Here is a 22,570-nt window from a genome sequence, read left to right on the forward strand (position 1 = left end):
CATATATCAGAGGCAGCGCTCTTGTTTGGCTCATCCGTCAAGGCGCCAGACTCAAACAATTGCCAATATTATGGCGAACATCTGAAGAAAAGCTCTATTTAACATAACATTTACGCTCATGTAGGTTAAAGAAGAGCTGAAAACCTTAGGAATCTTCATTTGACCTGTTCAGAAATTTACATTTAAAAAAAAAGAAGGAAATTGCAGTTATCAAACAAACAATATACGGCAAGTGCCGATGTTTTTGTTATCTAATAATTGTTGTTAGGTTTTCCTACATCAACCTTTTAATCTCCACCATGAAAACCTCCAAACCAACACAGAAGAAATCTGATCAAGAAAAATGTGGCGTTTGGCTTGACGCTGCGGAGCTGAAAGGAAAAGCTAAACAGGTCAGTCAATTGTCACGAATATAGCATCATATCATGTGTGTTATGGTTTGTCTGGTCGTTAAACAACAAAAATATATTAACATCTTCATATTAGTGTTTCTGAGACTGTCAAAACGGTCCTACAATAATGATATTTTTCTGCATCCAGAAACGACTTGCTCGTCCCATTTCCAAACTGTTAAACCCTTTCCTTGGAGGTGGCGGATACAATGTCGCTGTGGCTCTTAACTTCACTCAAACCAAACTTGAAATGCCAAAAACCAGACAAAGCTCTATATCATCCTACTTCTCCCCCCAGCACAAAGGTATGTTGCATACATTTCCCATTGTGATTGTTCTCCGCAGTTAACAATTTAGGTGTAAATAACACTTTTATGGAATCATCCCAAAAGTTGTCAAGAAGATCTCCACTTCCGAGGAGGTGGTGACACCCCCAGCTTCGGCTTCAAATGCACATTCGACTGCAACGCGTGGGACAAAAAGGAGTCGTGAAATTGATCTGGAGGCCAAGAACTGTGACCCTGCGTGGCTTCATACCCTGGAAGGTAAAAGTGTTGATGAAGCAGAGGTGTGGCAGGAGCAGACAGGAAATGCTCAAAACAAGAACAATGACAGGCACTTAAAAATGATCCAGTCACCACAAAGTAAGCAAAGAGTTTCCATCAATTCCTTGTTGCTGGATGAGAAAGAACCTCCGCTAAGAGCATGGAGTCAGGACCCTCTTTTCACCTTCAGTGAGTGTTCGCAAGGGGAATCATATCTAAAAGAACAGAACAACATTACAGAAAAGGACCTTAGCCCATCAGAGGCCTGGGATGCTCATCTGGATGGAGTAGCAACCACCTCCACCCAGAAATCTTTAAAACACAGCCAACCCTCTCCGCTGGATGACGACAAAGAAAACATGTTTGCCCCTTTTAGCTCCCCAAATAAACACTCAACTTATTCTTCAAATCGTAAATTTGCACCTACACCGTATATTCCAGTACACCCACAGGAGACGGTTGACTCCCAGTTCACGTGGACAAAACCCAGAAGCTCTCCTATCAAAAGAACCCATCTGTCCTGCAAAGTGATGGACGAGGACAGTCTGGCCATGCTGTTCACCCAAGACTCTGAAGGTTTCAGAGTGATGGCGCATAGAAGTACACAAGAACGGAGTCCGCTTAAGGATCAGAGTAACATCAACCCTGGGATGTCAAGAATGAGCAGTTGCAAATCCCTGCTGGAGGAGGAGGAGATGCTTTTTACTCAAGACTCTCAGGGAAATCTGGTGATCAAACACTGACAGGAACTGTGCAAGCATCTTCATCCAGCGCTACAACAGTGTAACTGATTTACATGTAGCTATTTTTCACCCATAGAGCTGTTCAGTTGTATATATTTATTATAAAAAAGACAATAATGCACAACACGTTCTACCTGATTGTCAGCGTCTAACAAGCAAGAATTATTTTAATTTTAAGTGGAAAATACAAGTTGTATTGTTCAAAATGAAGATTAAAGTTTTGTAAGGCGATAAATTGTGAATACAATCTTATTGCTGGTGACACATGCTACATAATACAAAGAAATACAGGGTGACAGGTACAGGAAGAGCTCAGAAAATTAGGGCTGTCATTAACATTTTAACATGTATCAATATAGTGAGATACTGGATTAGAAGCATTCACAGAAATGAGTAGCCATTTAAAAAAAACCCTAATTAGTTGGTTATCTAGAGCTCCATGTATAGTATAACATGATTTATTCTTTGACATTACTGAGTGAAATACAATTTATGCTACAAGTGCTTTAGGAGGTAACTACAATATATAAAAATACACAGAAATGCTATACTTAACACTGTAATCTGGAAAGGAACATTCCTGTGTGGTCTCGAAATCATTAAAAATCCATCAATGACCAAATAGAATTAAAATGTATGAAGAAAACTGAAAAACATTGGGTCAGTGTGATGTATCCTGAGATCTTCATGGGATTTTGCTTCAAAGTGCTAAAAGGATCAATCAGGACCGACTACAGCAACAACAACACCTACTGCTACTCCCCTCAGAACCTGCATACGTCTCATTTATCCTAATGAAAGCCAGGTGGAACTATGGTGTGATAGAACAATTAGCCCGCTATCTCCGTGGGTTCTGTCACCAGTTTGGAGCCGTTCCAGACGGTCTTGAATTGTTCCGGTACAGGAAACTCTTTCTGTAGAAAAGAGGAAATAATTTTCACTGGTAAAAGTATCTGGAAAACAAAAGACTGAGCTCACTCCAACACTCACAAATTCATCATCTTCTTGTGGTACGAGGATGTTCATCTCAGAGCTCTTGGCGCTGACGATGTCACAGTGGAGGGACTCCTTGCTCAGGTAGACCTGGCAGCCCTCGGACTTGTTGATGGAAATGGTGGGAACTTTTCCCAAAACCTTCAGGAAAACATTCAGCAAAAAAGGTCAGGTACGCATCGCAGTCTGCACACGTTCAAAACATTCAGAAACAATCTCAAAGAACATTTCACAATTTTAAAAAAAGTCCAGGAATTTGAAACCTTAATTAATATTTTCATATCTAATGTAGGTTTTACTAGATGTGTAAAACTTTTATACACTTAGCAAACATGTATATCGTCTTAAATTACTAAAAGTCAATTTAGGAAAGTGGCGGAAAAGGACTACACTACCCAGAATCCCCAAGTATTACAGCTTCTAATTGACAGAGCCTGTTGGAATCCTGTGCAGTCAGTATTTGTAGTAATATGTACACGTACAATAAAAAACTGCACTATCTGGAATCACAAAGCATTGTTGGAATTATAATTGTGATTCCAGATCAACCTCATTAAGCTGTGTAAAATATTTATCAGTTAAAGCAACTGCAGTTGCAGTTTGCATCCATGGCAGTCTTAATTCTAATAACAGAGTCTTTTTCTCACCTGTAACTGAACCGACTTTGAATTTATAATCTCCACAATCCCAACCACGTTCTCAAACACCAGTCCCAGCTTCTTACAGTTATCTAAAACACGTGACAGGATGCAAAGGAACATCAGAATTGGGAATCGCGGCGACATTTCTTTTGGTGTATTTTACGAGGGAGCTCACCTACAATGATGGAATTAATTTTCCCTTTAATCTGCAGGGTGCAGCTATTACAGCTAAAGATGTAAGCTACTTGTTTCAGCTCTGTCTCCTCGATCAGCAGGTCATGTTTCTGCTCAAAGTTCTCCTGCAACCAGAAGAGATGACCGATCACCCACAACAATCTGCAGAGTGTTGTCGCTCCTCTGTATTCCTGTTGACATTTCACACACCACTCTCCACTTCTTCCCCTCAAGCTCCAGCAAAGCGGGTCTTTTCTGGGTAACTGGTCGGGGAGTATTCGCAGTCTTAGGGGTCTTTGTCTTGATGGGTGTTGCTTGCACACGTAGATTGGGATTCTTGTGGGTCTTTCGGTCATCTGATATATGCTTCAGGCCTTGCGATGAAAAACACCAAACAAAAAGTTATCAGAAACATCAAATTGCATTAATCTAATTTGCTACATTCACACTATGTTTTCATCTTATTCTTATTCCTTATCTCCTACCTTTAGTGATATCCATGCCCTGGTTTAGCTGGGCAAACAGAGCTGAATGCTGGGCCCCAGCACTGCCCATCTGGGACTGGGACTCTTCGTTAGTGAAGACAGGAGGAGGACCAGGTGGAGGAGGTGGGGGACAGGGAGTACTAGGGGCAGTGGTGATATCACACAGAAAAGGAGGTGCAAGAGGACCCTGGAAAGCCAAAGAATGTTAAATGTAAATTTAACAGTGTGCTGTGATTTGCTGCTGTGGACAAACAGCACTACTAGCTAATCGTGTAGTACCCAGAACGTCCAGCAGGGGGTAGTACTGCGTCTATAATAACTAACCTCAAAATAAAGAAGTAGTTTACATTCCGTCAAGGGCGATTCAAGGACTTACCTTTAGAATTGACTTTGTATTGTTCCACCTAATATATACCTTGTTTAATGGTAACTTCACTCTAATAATCATTTTTGGACATGGTTGCATTAAACCCGTGAATAAAACGTTTCTTTTAAATGCATGCTCAACACATGCTGTTTCAGAAGGGTCTCTATGTACAGAAGACCTCTATCTTTGACACACAAGTGTGTATTCAACTGATGAACCAGAGACAACTGATGAACCATGCAGAGACATTAATCCACCCCCACCTCTCTGTACACTGTACACACACGCACATGATCTGAAGTCTGCAACAGTTGCCAGACACACTTCTCATGGGGGCTAAACTGTCATTTTATGCACTTCTGGATACAGCTGATACGACTTGACCTTTGACATGATGCACATGTGCTGTGGATATAAATTAACAGTCCAGAGTGGTGATCTGTCACACTAAAAACATTTCACTGGACCACGAGCGACTGTAAAACTGACTGTTTGAACCGTCTGGCTCAATCCGGAATATTTACCAGTAATTGTATTTAATTTAAACTCCAGTTCCAGCACCTTAGCTATAAGTATTGGCTATTTATGTCATGGACATCTAGGTGAAGGTTGGACATTAAAATTTAAAAAAAAGTTTAAATGAAAAGAAGGACGGACAGTAAGAATTGAGGGGTGATGGCATAAAATAATGCTTCTGGGGTTCCAATTCAGTATGTGCCTCCACATTTCAGTCATCATATGTCAGAGCGTGTCACCAAATCCTGATCTGAGCAGCAGATGATGGTTCAGAATGAGGGACCAGTCCTGCCGTTTAGGTTACGGTGCAGTGTGTGTGTGTGTGTGTGTACAGAGCCTTTGTGGGGTTTTTTTCCAAAGAAAACCTCTATTCAAGACCCCCTGAGTACCACCTGTTAGTACCGCACACTCCTGGCCTTGTACGCGTACAGTTGTGCTCAGCCGTTCGACAGCTGGGACAACAGCTGACACGCGCGGCTGCTTCTCCCTCTTATGTTTCTGCGTTTAGAAAACAGCTGTCCAACATCCGTTTTTCCTTACGCAGTTTAAAGTCACAAATTTGTTGGCCGAAATCATTAAAAACTGGGGGTCATTCACTTATAATTTTATTTCAATGTACTTCAATTTATGTGAATTGGGGACATTTAGGTGTGAAAAGTAGTGCTGCAAAGCTGATTTTTCCTGTAGCTTTATGCTGCCTCTGCTGTGAGCTAACAAATCGAACTGATAACATGACAAAATGCTAACACAGCCAGAAAGACATTGCACCACATGACTGGGAGAGACTTTTTTGTGCTAAGGAACTGAGTCAGCATTCCTTCACCGAATAAAACCTTTTGCTATCAAGAAAGGGGTTCAAGTGTGTGTTGATGGATGTGGTTTCCAGTTATCATAGTGGAATCTATTCATTCACTCATTCATGCTCTTAGGGAGTTTGTCTAACCACTCTACCACTAAAAATGGAAAAATAACATACTGTACAAATAGTCCAAATAAAAACAGTTAAATCAATAAATCGTATTGAGAGCTGTCTGAAATCTGATAAGAAAAGGGGGTGAATGACTGCTTAAAATACAAACACTGTTGGGGTTTAGCCTCTTCTTTCAGGAAGCACAATCATACTCACTGTCTTGCTCCACATCAGTCCTGTAGTGTGGTGCTCTTTGATAAACGCCTGCAACTCTGTCCAGACTGACAGGTAGGAACTCACCCAGTCTACATGGCGCCTGTCACTGGGACAAAACAGATCATTAAGATGAGAATAAATCAACCTTTAAATAATCTAAACAAATCCTCAATCTATACAGGCTTCCTAAACAGAAGTAGAGAGAAAAGGTTGTTTTACTAAATTTGGCAAACTGCTTTTGTACTTTTATTCAACTTTGCGCTATGGATATGAAGTTAAGCAGTAGGGCACCATGGGAGTTGTAGTCTCATCACTAAAGACCCACAACTGAAAGTGAAAAGATGGTGCAGTTTTCAATGTGAAGACAATCTGCGCCTTTAGATACATGATTATAATTGCACAGCTTTAAAAGTAACCTTGAAGGATAATCTAATTCATCTGTGACATGTTTAATCTTTGTGAACATACGTTTCTTTATAGTCTTTCAACACTCTGTTGGTGTAAAAAGTGGCGGCATCTTTCATCTCCTTCACATAAGGACCCGGCTTTTGATTCTGCCAAAAAACAAAATGAAAGTTTATAAGTAGGCACTGATTTTAACTTAGGTGGGACAGAAACACTGTGTAGCCATGTGCCTCCCTGACAGCACTGAGAAAACCCAGAGAGGAAAATCTGTAATCTTTATCTAAATGGTCTTCAGACATAAACTTAAGGAAAGAGATCAGGTTTGATTTGGTGATGAGAAGAAACAGAAACAGATGGAGGGAGATGTCAACACTGGAGTGTGGAAGACGTCTGTGTTTCATTTATCAGTGTGTGAGATCTGGTTGCATCTCTTGTCTATTGGTGTGAACGCTTGCATTCTTCCTCACCACAGCCACCCAGCCCAGAGCTGGGATACTCTCACTGATGGCTGAAAGGTGGTTAAAGAGGCTACTGCCGCGATTCCTTTCTCTGAAGTTCTGGATCTCCTGGATATGATCCGAAATCGGCTTCAGCAAATCGTGAAGCTCCATCTGCGTGTGAAGGGGAAGAAGGAGTTAGTGTAGGAGAACAGCTGATGGAGCAACATTCTATAGGCAAAGATTGACTGGAGGGGATGACCGTTTGGGACAATCCCAGCCCGCCCCTCCTGCCAGTCCCCAGCCCATTCTAGTGGAACCTCCAGTGCTCAGCTTTAGCTCTTCTCCTGTTTCCCCTCCCCATCGTTCCATTCCTACAAACATTCCTGGGTTCACGGGGAGATCCCTCTGTCCATGTAAAGGCATATGGCTTCTCCAGTGTTTACACTTCACCTATCCCAACCCCGTGTGCATGTATCCAGGAACACGGCGTCTCATCTGCGAACCTCTGTCCAAGTTTTGTGTCCAGTGCTGAAGTTAGCGCTGCGGAACATGTTTTGAGTTATCTTGATTAGCACCAAGAGCGTAAAATCATGCTCTATGGCTCATTACATGTTTTATTTAATATAGGCTCCTGCAGTTAAGAATCGGTAGGCATACAGAAATCCTCCACGGCACCATAAAAACACACTTGCTAATGAAGCTTCTGGGTTGGATTCTGGGGTTTCTGAGAGTGAACTTGTGCACGGTGTGACCTTGAACACTCAACTGATGAGAGCTTAAATTTGACTGCAGAAAATGAAAAATAGTTTGGAACTTTTCCATCCTGACGCACAGTGAAGACAGACGCATAAACTGTTGGTGGCGAGACAGAGAAAAGTGCAGATAAGAAGGAAACCTTGTGAGCATGTTCAAAAAGAAAAATTGGCAGTGGACCCTCAAATCTAATCTATAAATATTTACGAATCGAGAAGGGGGACCAATTTTTCCATGTAGCTTTCAGCGTATTTCAAACACCAAAGCTATATTTCTGCTGCTGACAGCAGCGCTAGACTTGCGCTTATATATGGACATGACATAGACTGCAACTGTCGGCTAATACGGTTAGCATGCTACTTGTTACTGTCGCTACTGGGGTTAAAAAGTTGCTGCTCTGAAGTGAGCCGAGTTAAACCGGCTCAGCCAAACAGCTTCTGGGAGCAAATGTTTGACTATATAGATAATAAATGGACTGAGGCAGACACACATAGAATGAGTTCACAAAAGGATCAAAAGTGTCTGCTCGCATTATTTGATGGGCAGCGAATGTGCTCAGTGTGCTACAATAGCATTCACCTCCTATACAAGCAGCGGATCAAAGAGAGGGAACTGTGATGATGTGACAGGTCTTCTACTGGAATCTGGATGAAAAGTGGGAAAAGTCTGCGCTGCAAAGTGCGTTAAAAGAGCAAAAACCAAGAGCACAGAGGCACAGGCTGAGAGTTTCTCTCTCTCTTTCTCTCTCTCTCTCTCACACACACACACACATAAACACACACACTTGCACACTGACAACAGGCTCAAATATAGAACATGCCCATAAAAAGTCAAAGAGCACAACAGAGCTGTGTTGCAGAGAAAGACCAGAAGTTTGTGTGCTTAAACACAATCTCTCTCTCTTTCTCTACGTGTGTTTGCATGTGTGTATGTGTACTGCTGGTCAGACTCACACACACTCTTATGTCTGATTTGTATTAAGGACTACAGATAAGGAAAGTCAGGAGTGCGTCTCTGTGTTGTTTGTGTCTGTGTGTTGTTCACAGAGGTCCATACTTTGTGTATGTATGTATGTGTGTGTGTGTGTGTGTGTATGTGTGTGTGGTGTGCGCATGTGTGTCTTGACCCACACGCTGTACCTTACTGAAAATACAAAAGCTCTGATTGCATTAGCTTTGGCGTGACAATGCCGGCCCTCACCAAAAGTTTATTTTTAAAGTTCTCCTTCCGAGTTTATTGGTTGGCATAGCAACTACAAATCCCACAAGTCCTGAACAGCTCCACCAGGACCAAAAATCCACATCGGCCAGTTTTTGTTGAATTAATCTAATTTTGTAGTGTCCAGTGAATTGGCACAGTATACACAGACTGCAGGGAGGAGGAAAAACATGAAATCTCCCAGTCCCATCCCATAATCACTGTAAGTAAAATACATTGCTTTCTAAGGCAAGTTGCAAACAGCACTATGCGCTAAAAAGATATTTTCAGACGGGCCGACTGCAAAAACCTGCGCTCTTGCATTCCTGACAAAACCTGAGGGCTCTTGTCGTCACCTCTCAACCAATGACCTGAAAAACAGAGAGTAATCACTTCCTGACACACACACACACGCACGCACACACACAAAGAAGGCCAACGGGATGATATCAGCTCTCTCTCCCTCTCCCTCACACACAAACACACACTCGCAGATTTCCTCCCACCCCTGTGTCTCTATACGTGAACATGCTGAGAATGTGTTGTATTAGCGTTTTCGCAGTCAAAGAGCGATGTAATCCCTCCATGAACAGCCCATCCTGCAGGGGAACACAGGAGGGGAGGCTACAGGCCGACACGCTGGACTCAGATGCCCTTTTCCATCTTCTCCTGCCGTTTGTGTCTACATAGGTTTTATTTTTCTTGTGAATAGAATCAAACCCGAATGCAAACAACATGAGCAGCTGTATGATAAATATTTTGATGTGTAACTGTGCTAAACTGGCGGCTTTAAGAAGAAAATCTAAAATGGCGGCAGGGAAAGAAGGTTCTGCTTAAGTTGTTGCGATTGGAGTTGTCCTCATGTAGTGTTCTGAGGAAGGGCCCTCACCACTGAGCTCTCGGTCCCCTTGGGAGGCTACTAGCAGCCCATTAAAGGAAACACTTCTAGTGCACAAAGCCAAGCCAAGAGGCTGGCCAGGAGGCTGATGTTTTCTCCATTTTTCTGGGGAAATCGGAGAACAAATCCGTAAAGAGCCGTAACAGAGACTGAGACAGGAAGAGACGGCAGCTAGTGGTGGCTCCGCAACATGAACTGGGCTGGAAACTGGAGCTGCATGCATGAAGGCCAGTGGCTGCTTTGGCAACAGGTAAAGTGGTAAAAATCACTCAATGGAACAATGTGTGACTCTCAGGTGAGACAAACAGCAGAAAAGCTACATTTAATCCCTATAATCTTCAAAAAAAAACTGTGTATGCCAGCATGTCATACCTGTGCAGGTTCCTGGTGCGTTGTAACCATCTTTAGGAACCTTCTCTGGGTATGAAGGGCATTGCTCACCATCTCAGCCTGTGCATCACATAATAAACAGCAGTCATACAGGAGAAGTTGAGAGGATTCCTCTCAGTTTCTTTTTGATGGGAGTTTTCTGTGTTCTCTCATTCTTCTCACACTGCGTTGGCAGTGAATCTGTCATAAAAGTGAAAGTATGCACGCACGCACGCACACACCCACACACACAGGGTTATTCCCAGCCAGCTGTGTGTTTGCAGGGCCAGGGGAACCACCACGGCAGCTCATTGTCCATACAAGGAGCACTTGTGCTTTTAAAAAAAAAAAAAAAAGACCTGTGTCTCTCTAACACACACTCCTCTGACATTTCATCCTATGCTGGAGATCTTTTCTCACTGCACAAAAAAGTGACACAATATGGTTTTGCTAATGTTTCTTAAAATCTGCTCTTTTGTAAGGAGCTGTCAATAACAGTCAGATCATTCAGTCCCGGTGTTGAGTCTTTGCTAAATGGAGGTTCTCCACTTTCCTGAACCAGTGTCAGATAATTCTGTCTTTCGAGAAGAGAGGAGAGCGCATTATTGATCTTAATGTGTTTTACAGAATATATCTGAAGGTATGTATTTGTAGGCTTTCGCTCTCTGAACGGCAGCTTGTAAAAAATCACAACCTGTGACTCTATCAACATTTCAACTCCCCTCCTTCTCGCTGTTGAGCTGAAAGATCAACAAATCTAACACAACTTACATGTTTCTCCACCTCGTCTCCGATGGCTTGGCTGATCTTCAGGTACTCCGTCAGGGGTCCGTTCAGGATGAGGTCGAACGCCTCCATAGCCTGGGAAAAATCTTTACACACACACACAGGGACAAACTTGCAGCGTGACTCAAACGATAGCGGGATTCGGTTCTCTCTGCTCTTTTCATTTCTGAACGGAGACTTGCCTCCATCAACGCCGTTCACGCAGCCTCCGTTCGCCACGCCGCTGGACTCCTGCATGGTGACGGATAACTTTTCCAGGCGCGTCACAGTTCGCTCCAAGCGCTCCATCAAACCTTCCATGTTTACGGACCTAAAAACAAAAGCAGACGTGGTCTCTCTGCCTTTAAGCATCTTGAGCGAACAAACGTTTATTACAACATATAAGGTTCACTGTAATGAATCCCACCAAATACTGCAAAGCATGTCATACATTCCACTAGTCATGTACAATGCTCGATATAATCATTTAATTATATCAGACTTCAGATGTTGCTAATTAAATTACAAACACAACTGACATATATATTAGAAATAAACTGACAGCACCCATAAGTAGCCATAGTGACCAGTTATATGCTTTACTGAGGCAACACAGGCTCATTTCCAAATTACGTGTCAACAGACTGGAATTCAATCCAGCAACCACCACACACTTACTCGCGCTAGGTCTCACACACTTGCTAATCTGACACCCCACACCTCATGTTCAACACACAATCCAGGACTGTGAGTAATCATTCGTTTAATAAAAACAAAAAAAATCCCAAGATGTCTCCCTGTCGGAAGGTCGTCTTTGGTGCCTGTGTATGATCTAAATAACTGTGTCTGTTGTGTTATGAGCTGCGAGCTGTAAACATGTCCTGATAGCTGTCATGGAGTCACCTCCCTGGAGAAACGGCTCCCAGCTGCCAGAATCCTGCTGCAGGACTCAGCTGCTATTTCTGCTCTCCAGGTCAGACCTGTTCTTAAAAAAGAACCTGGTTCCTGGACAGATGATCATGCATATAAAACAAGGAGGTCTGCATGACGTAACCTCTATCCCTTCAGTTATCATTTCCCTAGATCTTATCTCTAAACGATAATCACGGGAAGAAAATCCTGAGACAGTGCTGGCTGTAATCTCCTTGACAACATGAGCGTGCCGCCAACCGCTTTTCACAAGTATCAGAGAAAGGAAACCACCAGATCAAGATAAGCCAGGGCAAAAACATCAACAAGAAGACCACATCATTTATCTTTAAAAAAGAAATTTCCTGTCTGATGGACTGAATAGATACTAATAGACTTTGAGGGGACGTCCCTCCCCAGTCGCTGCAGACAGACGGTCACTGTCGTCCACTACCTCGAAACCCCCACCAACAGCTGAGGAAACACACGTGTTGCTGCAGTGGAGAGATACCACTGACCAGTGTGTGTCTGCTCAACTTTCTCTCCTGGTATCTGATCTTTGGGGGCTATATTGAGCTGGAGCCTGCCAGCTGCTGCTATGGGCCTGTTGAAAGTAGACACAATCCTGACATAATGATACAATCAGTGCATATTGAGCATGAAAATCATCTGTCTCTGTCTGTCACAATGACTTGATCAGAATCTAGAACTTGTCCTTATAGGCTCTTGCAGGCTGCAGGTGTCCTCGCACAGGTTCTCACGGATGAGCTGACTTCAACAACATGGCGTGACAGCTGACAGAACTTTCCCCCTCAAATCTGTTCGTGCTCCGTCACCCCAGAAACAAACACAGACATATCAGGAGTTAGCAAAAAGCCAAACGGTGCGTTCACGTCCCTGCTAAAGAATCCATGCAGCACCGGAAGCAGGTGACGCACATACGCGATCTCCGCAACCGTCTCCTCCACCGCCGCACATTCAAAACTATACGTTTAGAATTTAATCAGCGAGCTATGGAGGAGAAATAACTCACCCTTTTCTGTCTTTTTTGTCGATATTTGGACTCTTGTTGTGAGTATCCCCTCGGATGGAGTCTGCGTCCAGCTGCCTTGCGGTCCCGTCCTGCCTCCTCACGCCGTCACCAGCGACACTCTTCCGCCATGTCCTAATTAAGCAACTCGGGTGAAACGGAGCCTCAAAGCAACCAGAGACAGCGACCCGGTGTCGCAGTATGTCCTCTGAGACCGACGGGCAGTTATAGACAAAATGGCAGCCCCGGAGAGCCTAAAAATAAATGAGCATTTGACGCTGTCTTGTTGGATATGTGGGTGTATCCGATCCGAACCTGTCCCATCAGATAAACTCCCCAGGCTGAGGTTAAAAGCCTCCTTCCCATCTAAACTAAAAAAGGATAGAGTAAACGTAACATCTAATCTAATCTAGATTTAAATTACAAATACAAACTGTGAACTAAATTTTATATTTTCTCACACTTGAACTAATTTACGAAACTACGCAAGTGATCTCATGAACCTTAGCCGCCATTTTTTTAAAGGCCGAAAGACACAATTTACGTTTTTACATTTGTAAAGAAGAAAGTGGAGAGTGTAACTGATGTTTAATGACATGTTTACTTGTAAAATATACTGTATGTCAAATCCAGGCAATTATATACATATATAACGCAGAGGAAGGCAGATTTCAAACAAGTGCTAACTGCAGCCATGAAGGCTAATGGTGTAATAATTAGAATCCTATTTTTAAGACATGTACTAACATTGCTTGTACAATATGAGGCATTGTTTTGTTGTTTCTGTCTACAGTGTGACTATTATGATTAAGATTAAAGTTCTTATTTACACTTCCTGTTTTATGTTATGTCTGTTGCTTAGGTGCTCCTCCAAGACACTCAAGAGTTGAGAAAACAGAGAAATCTTAACATTCTTCATACCATAACTTTTTTAATTATTGCCAGCATTAATCATTGATGAAATGGGCCCCAGGAAACTTTATTTGCCTGAATTGTATGAGCTGTGGGTTTTGGCTGTAAGGTGAGAGGCCATTCTGTGTTCGATGAGTCATGGAAGAATGCCATTCATCATATGGCACATGTGACAGACAAGAGATAGGAAAGCTCTAAATTCTATATGATTTAATGATTTAAATGGACCCTTTTGTGATAACAGCACATTTTATACCAGAACTGTTTCATTGTGTTTCCTGACAACCGCAGCAGATGTCTTTGTATTCAAGATAGGAAGTTTAACAGTGGCTGTGCAGGTAAACATCAGACAATCCATGAAGCAATCATCTCGATGAAGCCTGTAAAACAATGATCTTTTCTATATCTTATGCCTGTTTTTCAGAGCCAAGCAACAAAATATAAATAACTGACTTCAGCCTGATGATTTTTGAAGCTCGTGTCCATTCCTATCAATCCATGTTTGGATAGCATATAAATGGACTAAACCATTGTAAGAAAACCTGCAGTCTGTGGCAGGATTAACCTTCGAGAAAACAAATGTCACAGAGTCATATAGAACGTTTTATTTCATATTTGAATAAATGATTATGAAATTCTGAAGGTTTATTATCAACAGGACCTTTGCATTTATTTCATAACAATTTACATGCCTTCATCTAGCGACAATGAAAAGCTTCCTTAGAAATATTTTTGTCTTTTTTTTTTCATATTTCCCTTGTAAGAAATAATTCAAGTATAAAACAGTCCCAACAGTGTAAAATAGCCCATCTGATGAATATTAAGCAGACAAAGAACAACTACGGAAACCTTGATGACGACTATACATTCTATTGGAGAAAGCAGCATTCTTCCTTGTTTTTTATGACATTTATTATCATTGTTTTCCTCTCTTCTAAACACAGAAGAGGCAGAGTACAACCTGCAAACATGGCTGCATTTAAAGTCTCCCCTATAAAAAGCATGAAGGCATTAAGCAAATATGTAATGTCGAAAATGTAGAAATAAAGAAAAGTACAGTGCACATAACATAATCTTAAATAACAACATTGTTGGTTGAGTATGTTAATGATAATCATAATAAAATAATAATATAACTACTAAAGCTAATCAATAACTTATATATGCCTTGAGATGAGTACATAATATTAATACAGTACCGCCACTAAGTCTCTACTCTCAGAGCGTCAACATGGTCAACCCTCAAAAATAAATATCTTAAATAGATTTCTCTCTTTTTTTCTTTTTTTTCTCCCTATTTAAATAGCAGTATAATTGAAAGGCACACAGACCAACATAACATCAAGAGTCAACCCCCCCTCGGCTCTCTCTCTCCACCCCACCTGTTGGTCTTGACAGACATGAGGCAGGCCAGTTGTTGGGGTGGCTTAGTGTGTGTGTGTGTGTGTGTGTGTACCTGACACCAGACTAGAACAGTACAAAGGTGGAAGTGCTGACAGCTGCAGGCCTGAATGGCTGCAGGGGTGTGTGTGTTTGGGGGGGGGGGGTCCCTCTGCCATGGGGCTCTGTGTAAGTCAGTTCCCAAATGGGCCCAGCCAGGGATTAAAATGTGACAGCTCAACAAACGAGCACGAGCGATGCGTTCTTTCCAGAGTGATCTGTCTGTGTGGTGCTCTGGAGCAGCTCTGTCCCCCCCCCCCCCCCCCCCCCCAACAGCAGCTGTTCGTGCTTTCTTTCTCTCTTTTTTTCTGTCCATCCCGGAGCCACAGAGAAACACAAGTGTGCTGCTTTTGTGTTTGACTGCTAAATGTGCAACTCTGGACGCATGTGTCGCACATGCGAGCGAAGCGACGTGGCAAAGCAGTTTCTCATTGTCTGGAGCCATTTTCACCCCCACCCCTCCCTCCTTTTATCAGTGCATTTGTTTTGTTTGCCAAGTCCCTCTTTAGTCCAAGGTTCGAGTCAGACTGAATAACATTGTCAGTTTTTTTTTGTTTCTTTTCTCTGTCCCGGTGAGTTGCGAGCTTTGCACAGGTCAAGAGGTCGAGACACAGCATAAAAAGAGGGGACATTCAGCATCAGGAAGGTTAAAAAAAAGTAGTACTTCAAATATGTGTGACATGACGAGTTGCAACTCTGACTTCCTGACAGAGGTCACATAGCTAACACTTTGGAAAGGTTCCATTTCCCTGATCGTCAGAAAATATTCCAAAAGATGCACTTGAAAAGACAAAAAGAGCCCCGAAAATGTAACAGAAACAATAATAAATATTAATATTATAAGGTCATCAAAGAACCCCAAATGCTTGTAGAAAACCACAAGTTAAAAAATGAAACAAACAAAAAAAAAGAACATTTCCTAAATACAGCAATATGACTCAAAAGTCTTAGTTGAACATCTACAGCAAACACAGGGATTAGTTCCTGCATTTTGTCTCTAAAAATAATAACTATACTACAATAATAATATAATAATTAATAATAGTATAAAGTTATAACAAGAGGAAATCACTTTCATTATTTGTTCTGTGAATTTTTTATATTTTCTAGCTTTTTGGTTGAAGCACAGCAAGTTGGAAAGTTACTGTAAAAGTTTCCAACCTCACCATCATCATCACAACCACCACCACCACCACCACCATCATCATCATCATCATCATCATCATCACCTCTTTAAAGGTACTCTGCCTCTGAGCTGCTGACACACCCATCCATACGGATCCTCTCTCTTCTTTCTTTCCTTTCACTGTTCACGACCGGACGCCGCGGCCAGGCTCGGCCCTCTGGGGCGCCGCGTGTCCGGGCTGGTGCAGCGGCTGCTATTGCATGCGGTCAGTCTGCAGCTGCTGCGGCTGGTACTGACCGAAGGCTGCCGCTGCGGCCGCGGCCGAACCCGGAGCAGCTGTGGCTAAAGGCTGCTGGACCGCATAGCCGTAGCCAGTCGCGGCCACATAGCCGGTAGCGGCGGGGGATGCGGCGTAGGGGTACTGCTCATAAGCAGCAGCGGCTGCAGCACTCGCGGCGGCTGCGGAATACTGAGCGTATGCAGCCCCGGTGTAGTCGATGTAGGGGGAGGAGGCCGTGGCGGGTGCAGTGGGCGCAGGTTGCACATGAGGGATGACCACGCTGGGCTGTACGAAGGCTTGAGGGTACACATAGTGGGCTGGGATGCTGCAAAACACACATATGAGAAGTTAGTTCCATTCAGACCCTCCAAAAATTCAAATCTATCGCTTTCAAGGTCCCGTCCTCACGGCCCGAGACTGACGCCCCACTGAAGAAGACAGGAAGTGCCTACTGGTGCTGACCAGACCAACATAGGGTTGCCAAAATAGAAATATTACAGTGAAAATAAAACTGGAAAATAGTCGAACGGAACGGAATATGCACCCAAATGCTTTGCTTTGATGACGGGTGACTGCTTCATGGATACTGATCTGCTTTTGACTTGATTGTTCAGTCTAAATGGGGGGGGGGGCAGTAAAAGAGAGGTGGCAGGGGCCTGTAACCTGCTATTGGTTTTGATGGTTACACGTGGATGTGGCAACAACGCCATCCTGCTCGCTGCTGTGGAGCGAGAGGCATGGGGAGGAGTCGGCGAGGCTTACAGTGTCCGTGTTGGGGGGGGGGGACATGAGCCAAGGGAAGCATTGTGAAAATGTCACGGCCACTTTGACAGCTGGACAGTTTTCAAAAAGCGACACTGCTGGCCACTTCCCCCTCTGTGTCGGCACAATGAGCCAGGGAGGTAGAGCGGGAGGGGGTGGGGGGGACTAGGCTCCGCAGCCAGAGGGATGTTTTCATTAAATAAACAATTATGAACAATGAGCACATTCTGCCCTGCATGACATAGCCTTACACCCCCCCCCCCCCTTCCCCACAGACTCTATAAGGTCTGGAAACAGCAAGCATCAGGGGATTTTCTTCTTTTTTAAATGTCGCCCCGCTGATTTAGAAGAACCTTCCCGGCTTTAGGTCTCTGGAGTGTCTGATTAACCCTCCCCCCACTCTAGAGACAAAAGCTGAGTCTGATGAGGCCTGATTGGAACATACAGGTGTTGAAAAATCTAAATAAATTAAAACAACTGAAATATACATAAAGGACTGTGAGAGCGGAGGTGCAGAAATTGTGAAAGCCGGGATCTATCGTGGCAACCCTATTGTGAGCACTCCATTGTCCAATCCAACCCCACATTTCAACCCAAAACAGTGCACAAGAAAAACAAACAAGAGCAAGCCACCAGAGAGGAAGAAATATATTTTAAAATAATGATGACTGGTTACAAAAGAAGCAACAGGAGAACGACAAAAAAGGACAAAACGCACACACAAACACACTCGCGCGCACACATGCACAGGGGAGACAAATTTCAAATTGAATGTTGTTTTCTCTAAGAGTTTTTCCCAACGGTGATGGGAAACTCCCCGTCCAGACGCTCTTGGCTGAGACAACACAGCTGAAGCCAGCACGGATTCGAAGTACGCCACCTCCGAATGTGGATGGAGAAGAATCCCCCAAACGACATCATGCACGTGGCAAAAACGTGCAAACGCAATAATAAATGCATTAATCCGTCCATGTATGTGGAAAGTATTTTTAAAAGTAAATTTGACTGTATCCAACGCTCTCGATGGTCCTTTCTTAATTCTTAATAGTGGGTATAACTAGGCTGTTATCAACCACACACACACACACACACACGCACACTAGGTGACCTAGAATCATAAAATCTGCCTCTCTTTAGCCCCGATCCTCTGAGAGAAGGGGAGATCTGGCCTCTCCGCCACTTGTTATCTGAATCCTGGAATGTTGTGTTCACACAGTCCAGTGGTCAGTGAAGTTCAGGGCTAAATAAAGGTTCCTCTCCATCGTGTGACATGTCTGCAAAGTCCAACGGCAGGAAGACGTGTGAAATCAACCGGCCTTTGATGGAGTTTCTGTTTTGTTTCCTAGTCATCATTAAAGGACAGTTTGCCCAGAAATCACCTCAAAACTCTACGATCTACAACTACGAGTTCATGAAAACACATTTTAGGTTGGAATCCACAGCTAAACTGGAGAGCATCAGTGACGTGTGAAGCTACACAAAATAGCATTATTGCCCTGTTCTTGTATTTTGTTAAGACTCAATCAGAACTATATAACTGGACAGTATTAGTGATAAACTGACAACATTAAGCTTTTTCACTGCTACTTGTATAGAATGAAGAATGAGACTAGTTCAAATATACGTCTGTTCATGCAGCTCTAACCCTGATTACATGGCCCCTGCTCTTACATGACAGATAGAGATGGTCCTCTCACGAGACCCCCGTCCTGCCCCCACAGCTCACCAGTGTTGCCTGCGACTGCAGTGTCAGCATTCAGGGCTTTGTGCGGCACAATGGGGGCAATTGTTTCCCCTAACACCTCGAGCCCATGTGACGAAAGCACATAGAGAATGGGAGCGAGACAGACATCCTGACATCTGCCTGTGTCGCCTCAGAGACATGCAAACAGACAAACACTGTAGGGACACGGGATCGCTCCACAAATCGAAGTCCGCTCGCAGGGATGCACGTGTGTGACTGACGGTACATGATTTCACACATAATTGTAAAATAGTCACTTTACTAATGCTGAGAGCGTGGGCGGTTATTTTGCAGCGATAAAATAAGAAAATGGGGTAAAGGTGAGGTGTTGGGAGGGGAGCAAAATAAAGTCACACAGAAAATTCACCACTCACTCCAACAAGACAGGCCAGGAAAAGAAACGAAACAAACAAAAATTTGCTCCTTTCTTAGAAAAGTTAATTATCTTCTCAGCAAAGGGAAATAAAAAAAAGAAAAAAAAACACCTCAAAATTTCAATCAATTAGCTTTTTTTCTTTGGTCATTAGAGTAAGAAAGCACACGGTTTAGCTAACAACACCACTTCATAACCACACAAAGCTCTAAACTCTATTAAAGTACAATAAAACAAAATCAAACCCCACGTACATGCTTCTATAATCACCATTTTGAGAGCTTGTATGTGTGTGCGAGTCTACAGGTAATTCCTTTCTCTGATCTGTGACTATGTTCGCGGAGCTACTCCACCAACCAGCACTGTTAGCTTAACCGAGAGCGAGCCTGTCGAACCAGAGAAAGATAGACAACATTGAGTCAGACTGGAAGGTTCCATCATTGTCCACTTAGCACAAACACACAAATAACTATAAACACTCGCGCACGCACTGCCATCAACTAGCGAGCCTAGACAGGGCAGTTTGACTGGCTGCGGTGGACAACGCTGCACACAACCTAACGTCCACCTGCTATCAGCCGTTATCTATGTTAAAGCAGCTGAACTCTAAACTGAAAAAAAAAAAAACCTGAACGATACAGAAATGTCACTAACGGTACTTACCCATAAGGCCTCTGGATGAAAGCAGGGTGAATCTGGGGAATGCCGAAGGTAAAACCTGCAAATAAGGAAAAGGTTGAAGTCAGATCTTTCATTCGTGACCTCCAACCATATTCTTAGGTCACGATACAAACAAACCAGAATTAATGGAGCATACTCATACTCTTATGGTTTGGCAGGGGTGGCTGCATTAGTGCTTTTATAAAGGACCTTGTCTTTACCTGGCTGCATCACCCGCGGCTTGGCCCCCAGGTAGGCCAGGTTGACGTTGGCCTTCCGGCCGTCAATGATCGGGTTTGGGTCTTTGCAGGCGCGGTCGGCGGCCGAGCGGTCTGCCATTGTCACCTGAGAGAGGCGAAGGAACGCAGAGTGAGACCCCTGTAGTTAGACAGTTTGAAGAATGGAAGTGTGACACGTGGTGGCGTTTCAGGCTTTTCTCGCTCCTTTTACAGACTTCCCTCTGAGCGTTGGCCCAGATCTCAGTTTACATATCAGAAAGAGCTTTACATCATCTGTTGACAATGTGTCACAGTTAACTTTGAGGAGGTCATCGGGGCCTCTTTAGCCGTTGCTGCCATGTCAGCTCATCCAAAACTGTTACTGATACAAGTTAAAACACGTTGACAGATACTGAGAGAATTGTATGCAACTAATGTCAAAACCAAGAAAAGATGAATGAGTGTTTAAACATTATACTGCTAAAGAAAAGCTTTCTTTGGGGGAAAAAGAAACAGAATCTGTGTTTCATGCTGATTTGCAGCAACCAGCTGAAGCTGTTAACAGCTTTTGGCTAAACAAAACCAATGAAACCAGTGTAGAAAACCCACTGGTGAGGTTTTTTCTTTCAGCCCACCAGACCTGTCAATGCGAGTGAGGTCAGCGCACAATCAAACGTGTCAGGGCGCATACCAGACGTTATATGTCGGCGGGGTAGCGGCAGGGCTAAATGAGGCTTGACTAAACGCCAGCATCCCGAGATTGCAGAGAAAATTCAATTAATCGTGATGGTGGAAGGGCGAACGGGGCTTTAACAGAAGGCGCGTGGTTCCAGGGTTTCCGCCTACACGTGCGTAAAAAAAAGCGCTTTCTGCGTAAAAGCGGGAGACTCGGCGTTCAGCGCAGGGTACTTACGAAGCCGTAACCCCTCGACTTGCCGGTCTGTCTGTCGGTGATGACCACCGCTTCTTCAATCTCACCAAACACCTCAAAATATTTCCTGAGACTTGAATCTGTGGTGTGGTAAGGAAGACCCCCGACAAAGATCTTGGTGTAGGTCGTGTCCTTCTGCGTGGTGTGCATCGTTAGTGCAAATCACAATAAACAACGTGGAAAAAAAGAGGAATAGTGCAATGTCTCCTTATCAGTGGATACTTTGGATGAAGGGAGCGGAGCTGGCTCTGGAACTTTTCCCAGAAGAAACAGAACAAAAACTCGACAAGAAAAATGAAGCCTTGAGGTAGATGGATCTTCCGACACTTTAGAGGAGAGTCTGGAGCGGATTTTTCCCAGAGCGACCATCAGGTGTTCCCAGCTCTTCTTGGTGAGTCTGCTCTCTAACTAAAATAGATTTGGGGTCCCATTCCTTAAAGCCATTCGTTTAACTCCACCCAGTTGTTCAGTCCACCTCTGCTCCGCCCACCGGCGCGCAAACAGCTGGAAAAGCTGCAGCTACAGTGTGAAACCCTAGAGATCCCCAGGAAGGTCCAGCTTTAGACGGGTAGACTGGTCTCCAAATAAACCCCCTGAAATGATTCCTTTTTAAACAAATAGCAACATATTAAGATTTTTTTTTTTTACATTGTGTAAGAATACGCGTATTTATTGACCATACGAATATATTTAACGTATTGTACAATAGTTTTGTTGTACTTAACAGTGCGCATCAACTTCTTTTTGAATAAAAATGTCCTTGAGCATTAGTGTGACGTGTTAGACTTAAAACAACGCATTCCTATACATCGCAAATACGATTCCATACATTCACAGTACAAAGCAGAGTAAATCTGCATTTTTACTGCACATCAAGCATGATTTCAGAGTTACACAGCTGGTTCTTGTCTCAGCCCAATGACAGACGTGCACCAGCAGCAGTGAGCAGACAGACAGACAGACAAGACAGACAAGACAGACAGACAGGTGCAGCTCTCAGACAGGCAGTAGTCCACCCATAGAGGACGCGGCGGGAGTTGGACACGTTCCTCTCGGCGTGCCCGCACATAAGGCGAATGAATTAAACTCCAAATTTAACAACGTGAATCTCCTAATTTCTTTCTGTGGCCACCAATATGCCTCGATTAAATACTGTGAATTACAAATGCGCCGTGCGTAAAGATTTACGCGCGGCGAAGATGAAACCCATCAACTCCCCAAGACACTGTCTCTGAACATCTAATATTCTATAGTAATGCCTCTTTTCACCTGGCTGACTGATGAGTTGAGGCCCCACCTGACAGGTCGGTGAGTGTTTGACCTCCAGAAAGATGAAAAGTACCTGGACTCACTCTTGGCGACTCCAGATCCATCTG

At 43.5% G+C, this 22,570-nt stretch overlaps 3 protein-coding genes across 3 annotated transcripts; 1 reads left to right on the forward strand and 2 right to left on the reverse strand.

Annotated features, from left to right (window-relative positions):
• Positions 1–16: 16 nt before the first annotated feature.
• On the forward strand, positions 17–1,915 carry aunip (aurora kinase A and ninein interacting protein). The gene is made up of 3 exons (XM_011608989.2): positions 17–392; positions 541–697; positions 785–1,915. The coding sequence occupies exons 1-3, from the start codon at positions 300–302 to the stop codon at positions 1,678–1,680; spliced, it is 1,146 nt and encodes a 381-aa protein (XP_011607291.1). The 5' UTR covers positions 17–299; the 3' UTR covers positions 1,681–1,915.
• cap2 (cyclase associated actin cytoskeleton regulatory protein 2) lies at positions 1,812–13,311 on the reverse strand. Its single transcript, XM_011608987.2, has 13 exons — positions 12,752–13,311; positions 11,013–11,140; positions 10,816–10,916; positions 10,048–10,125; positions 6,855–6,998; positions 6,451–6,536; positions 5,983–6,088; positions 3,974–4,160; positions 3,699–3,862; positions 3,490–3,613; positions 3,321–3,403; positions 2,671–2,814; positions 1,812–2,594 (listed from the first exon to the last, which is right to left on the reverse strand). Exons 2-13 carry the CDS (start codon positions 11,128–11,130, stop codon positions 2,511–2,513), a joined length of 1,419 nt encoding a protein of 472 aa, XP_011607289.2. The 5' UTR covers positions 11,131–11,140; positions 12,752–13,311; the 3' UTR covers positions 1,812–2,510.
• A 939-nt stretch (positions 13,312–14,250) lies between these two features.
• rbm24a (RNA binding motif protein 24a) lies at positions 14,251–21,623 on the reverse strand. Its single transcript, XM_003968919.3, has 4 exons — positions 21,177–21,623; positions 20,267–20,390; positions 20,049–20,103; positions 14,251–16,831 (listed from the first exon to the last, which is right to left on the reverse strand). Exons 1-4 carry the CDS (start codon positions 21,342–21,344, stop codon positions 16,480–16,482), a joined length of 699 nt encoding a protein of 232 aa, XP_003968968.1. The 5' UTR covers positions 21,345–21,623; the 3' UTR covers positions 14,251–16,479.
• Between the last annotated feature and the right edge of the window lie 947 nt (positions 21,624–22,570).

Source organism: Takifugu rubripes, chromosome 12, assembly GCF_901000725.2.
Source record: "Takifugu rubripes chromosome 12, fTakRub1.2, whole genome shotgun sequence".
NCBI lineage: Eukaryota > Metazoa > Chordata > Actinopteri > Tetraodontiformes > Tetraodontidae > Takifugu > Takifugu rubripes.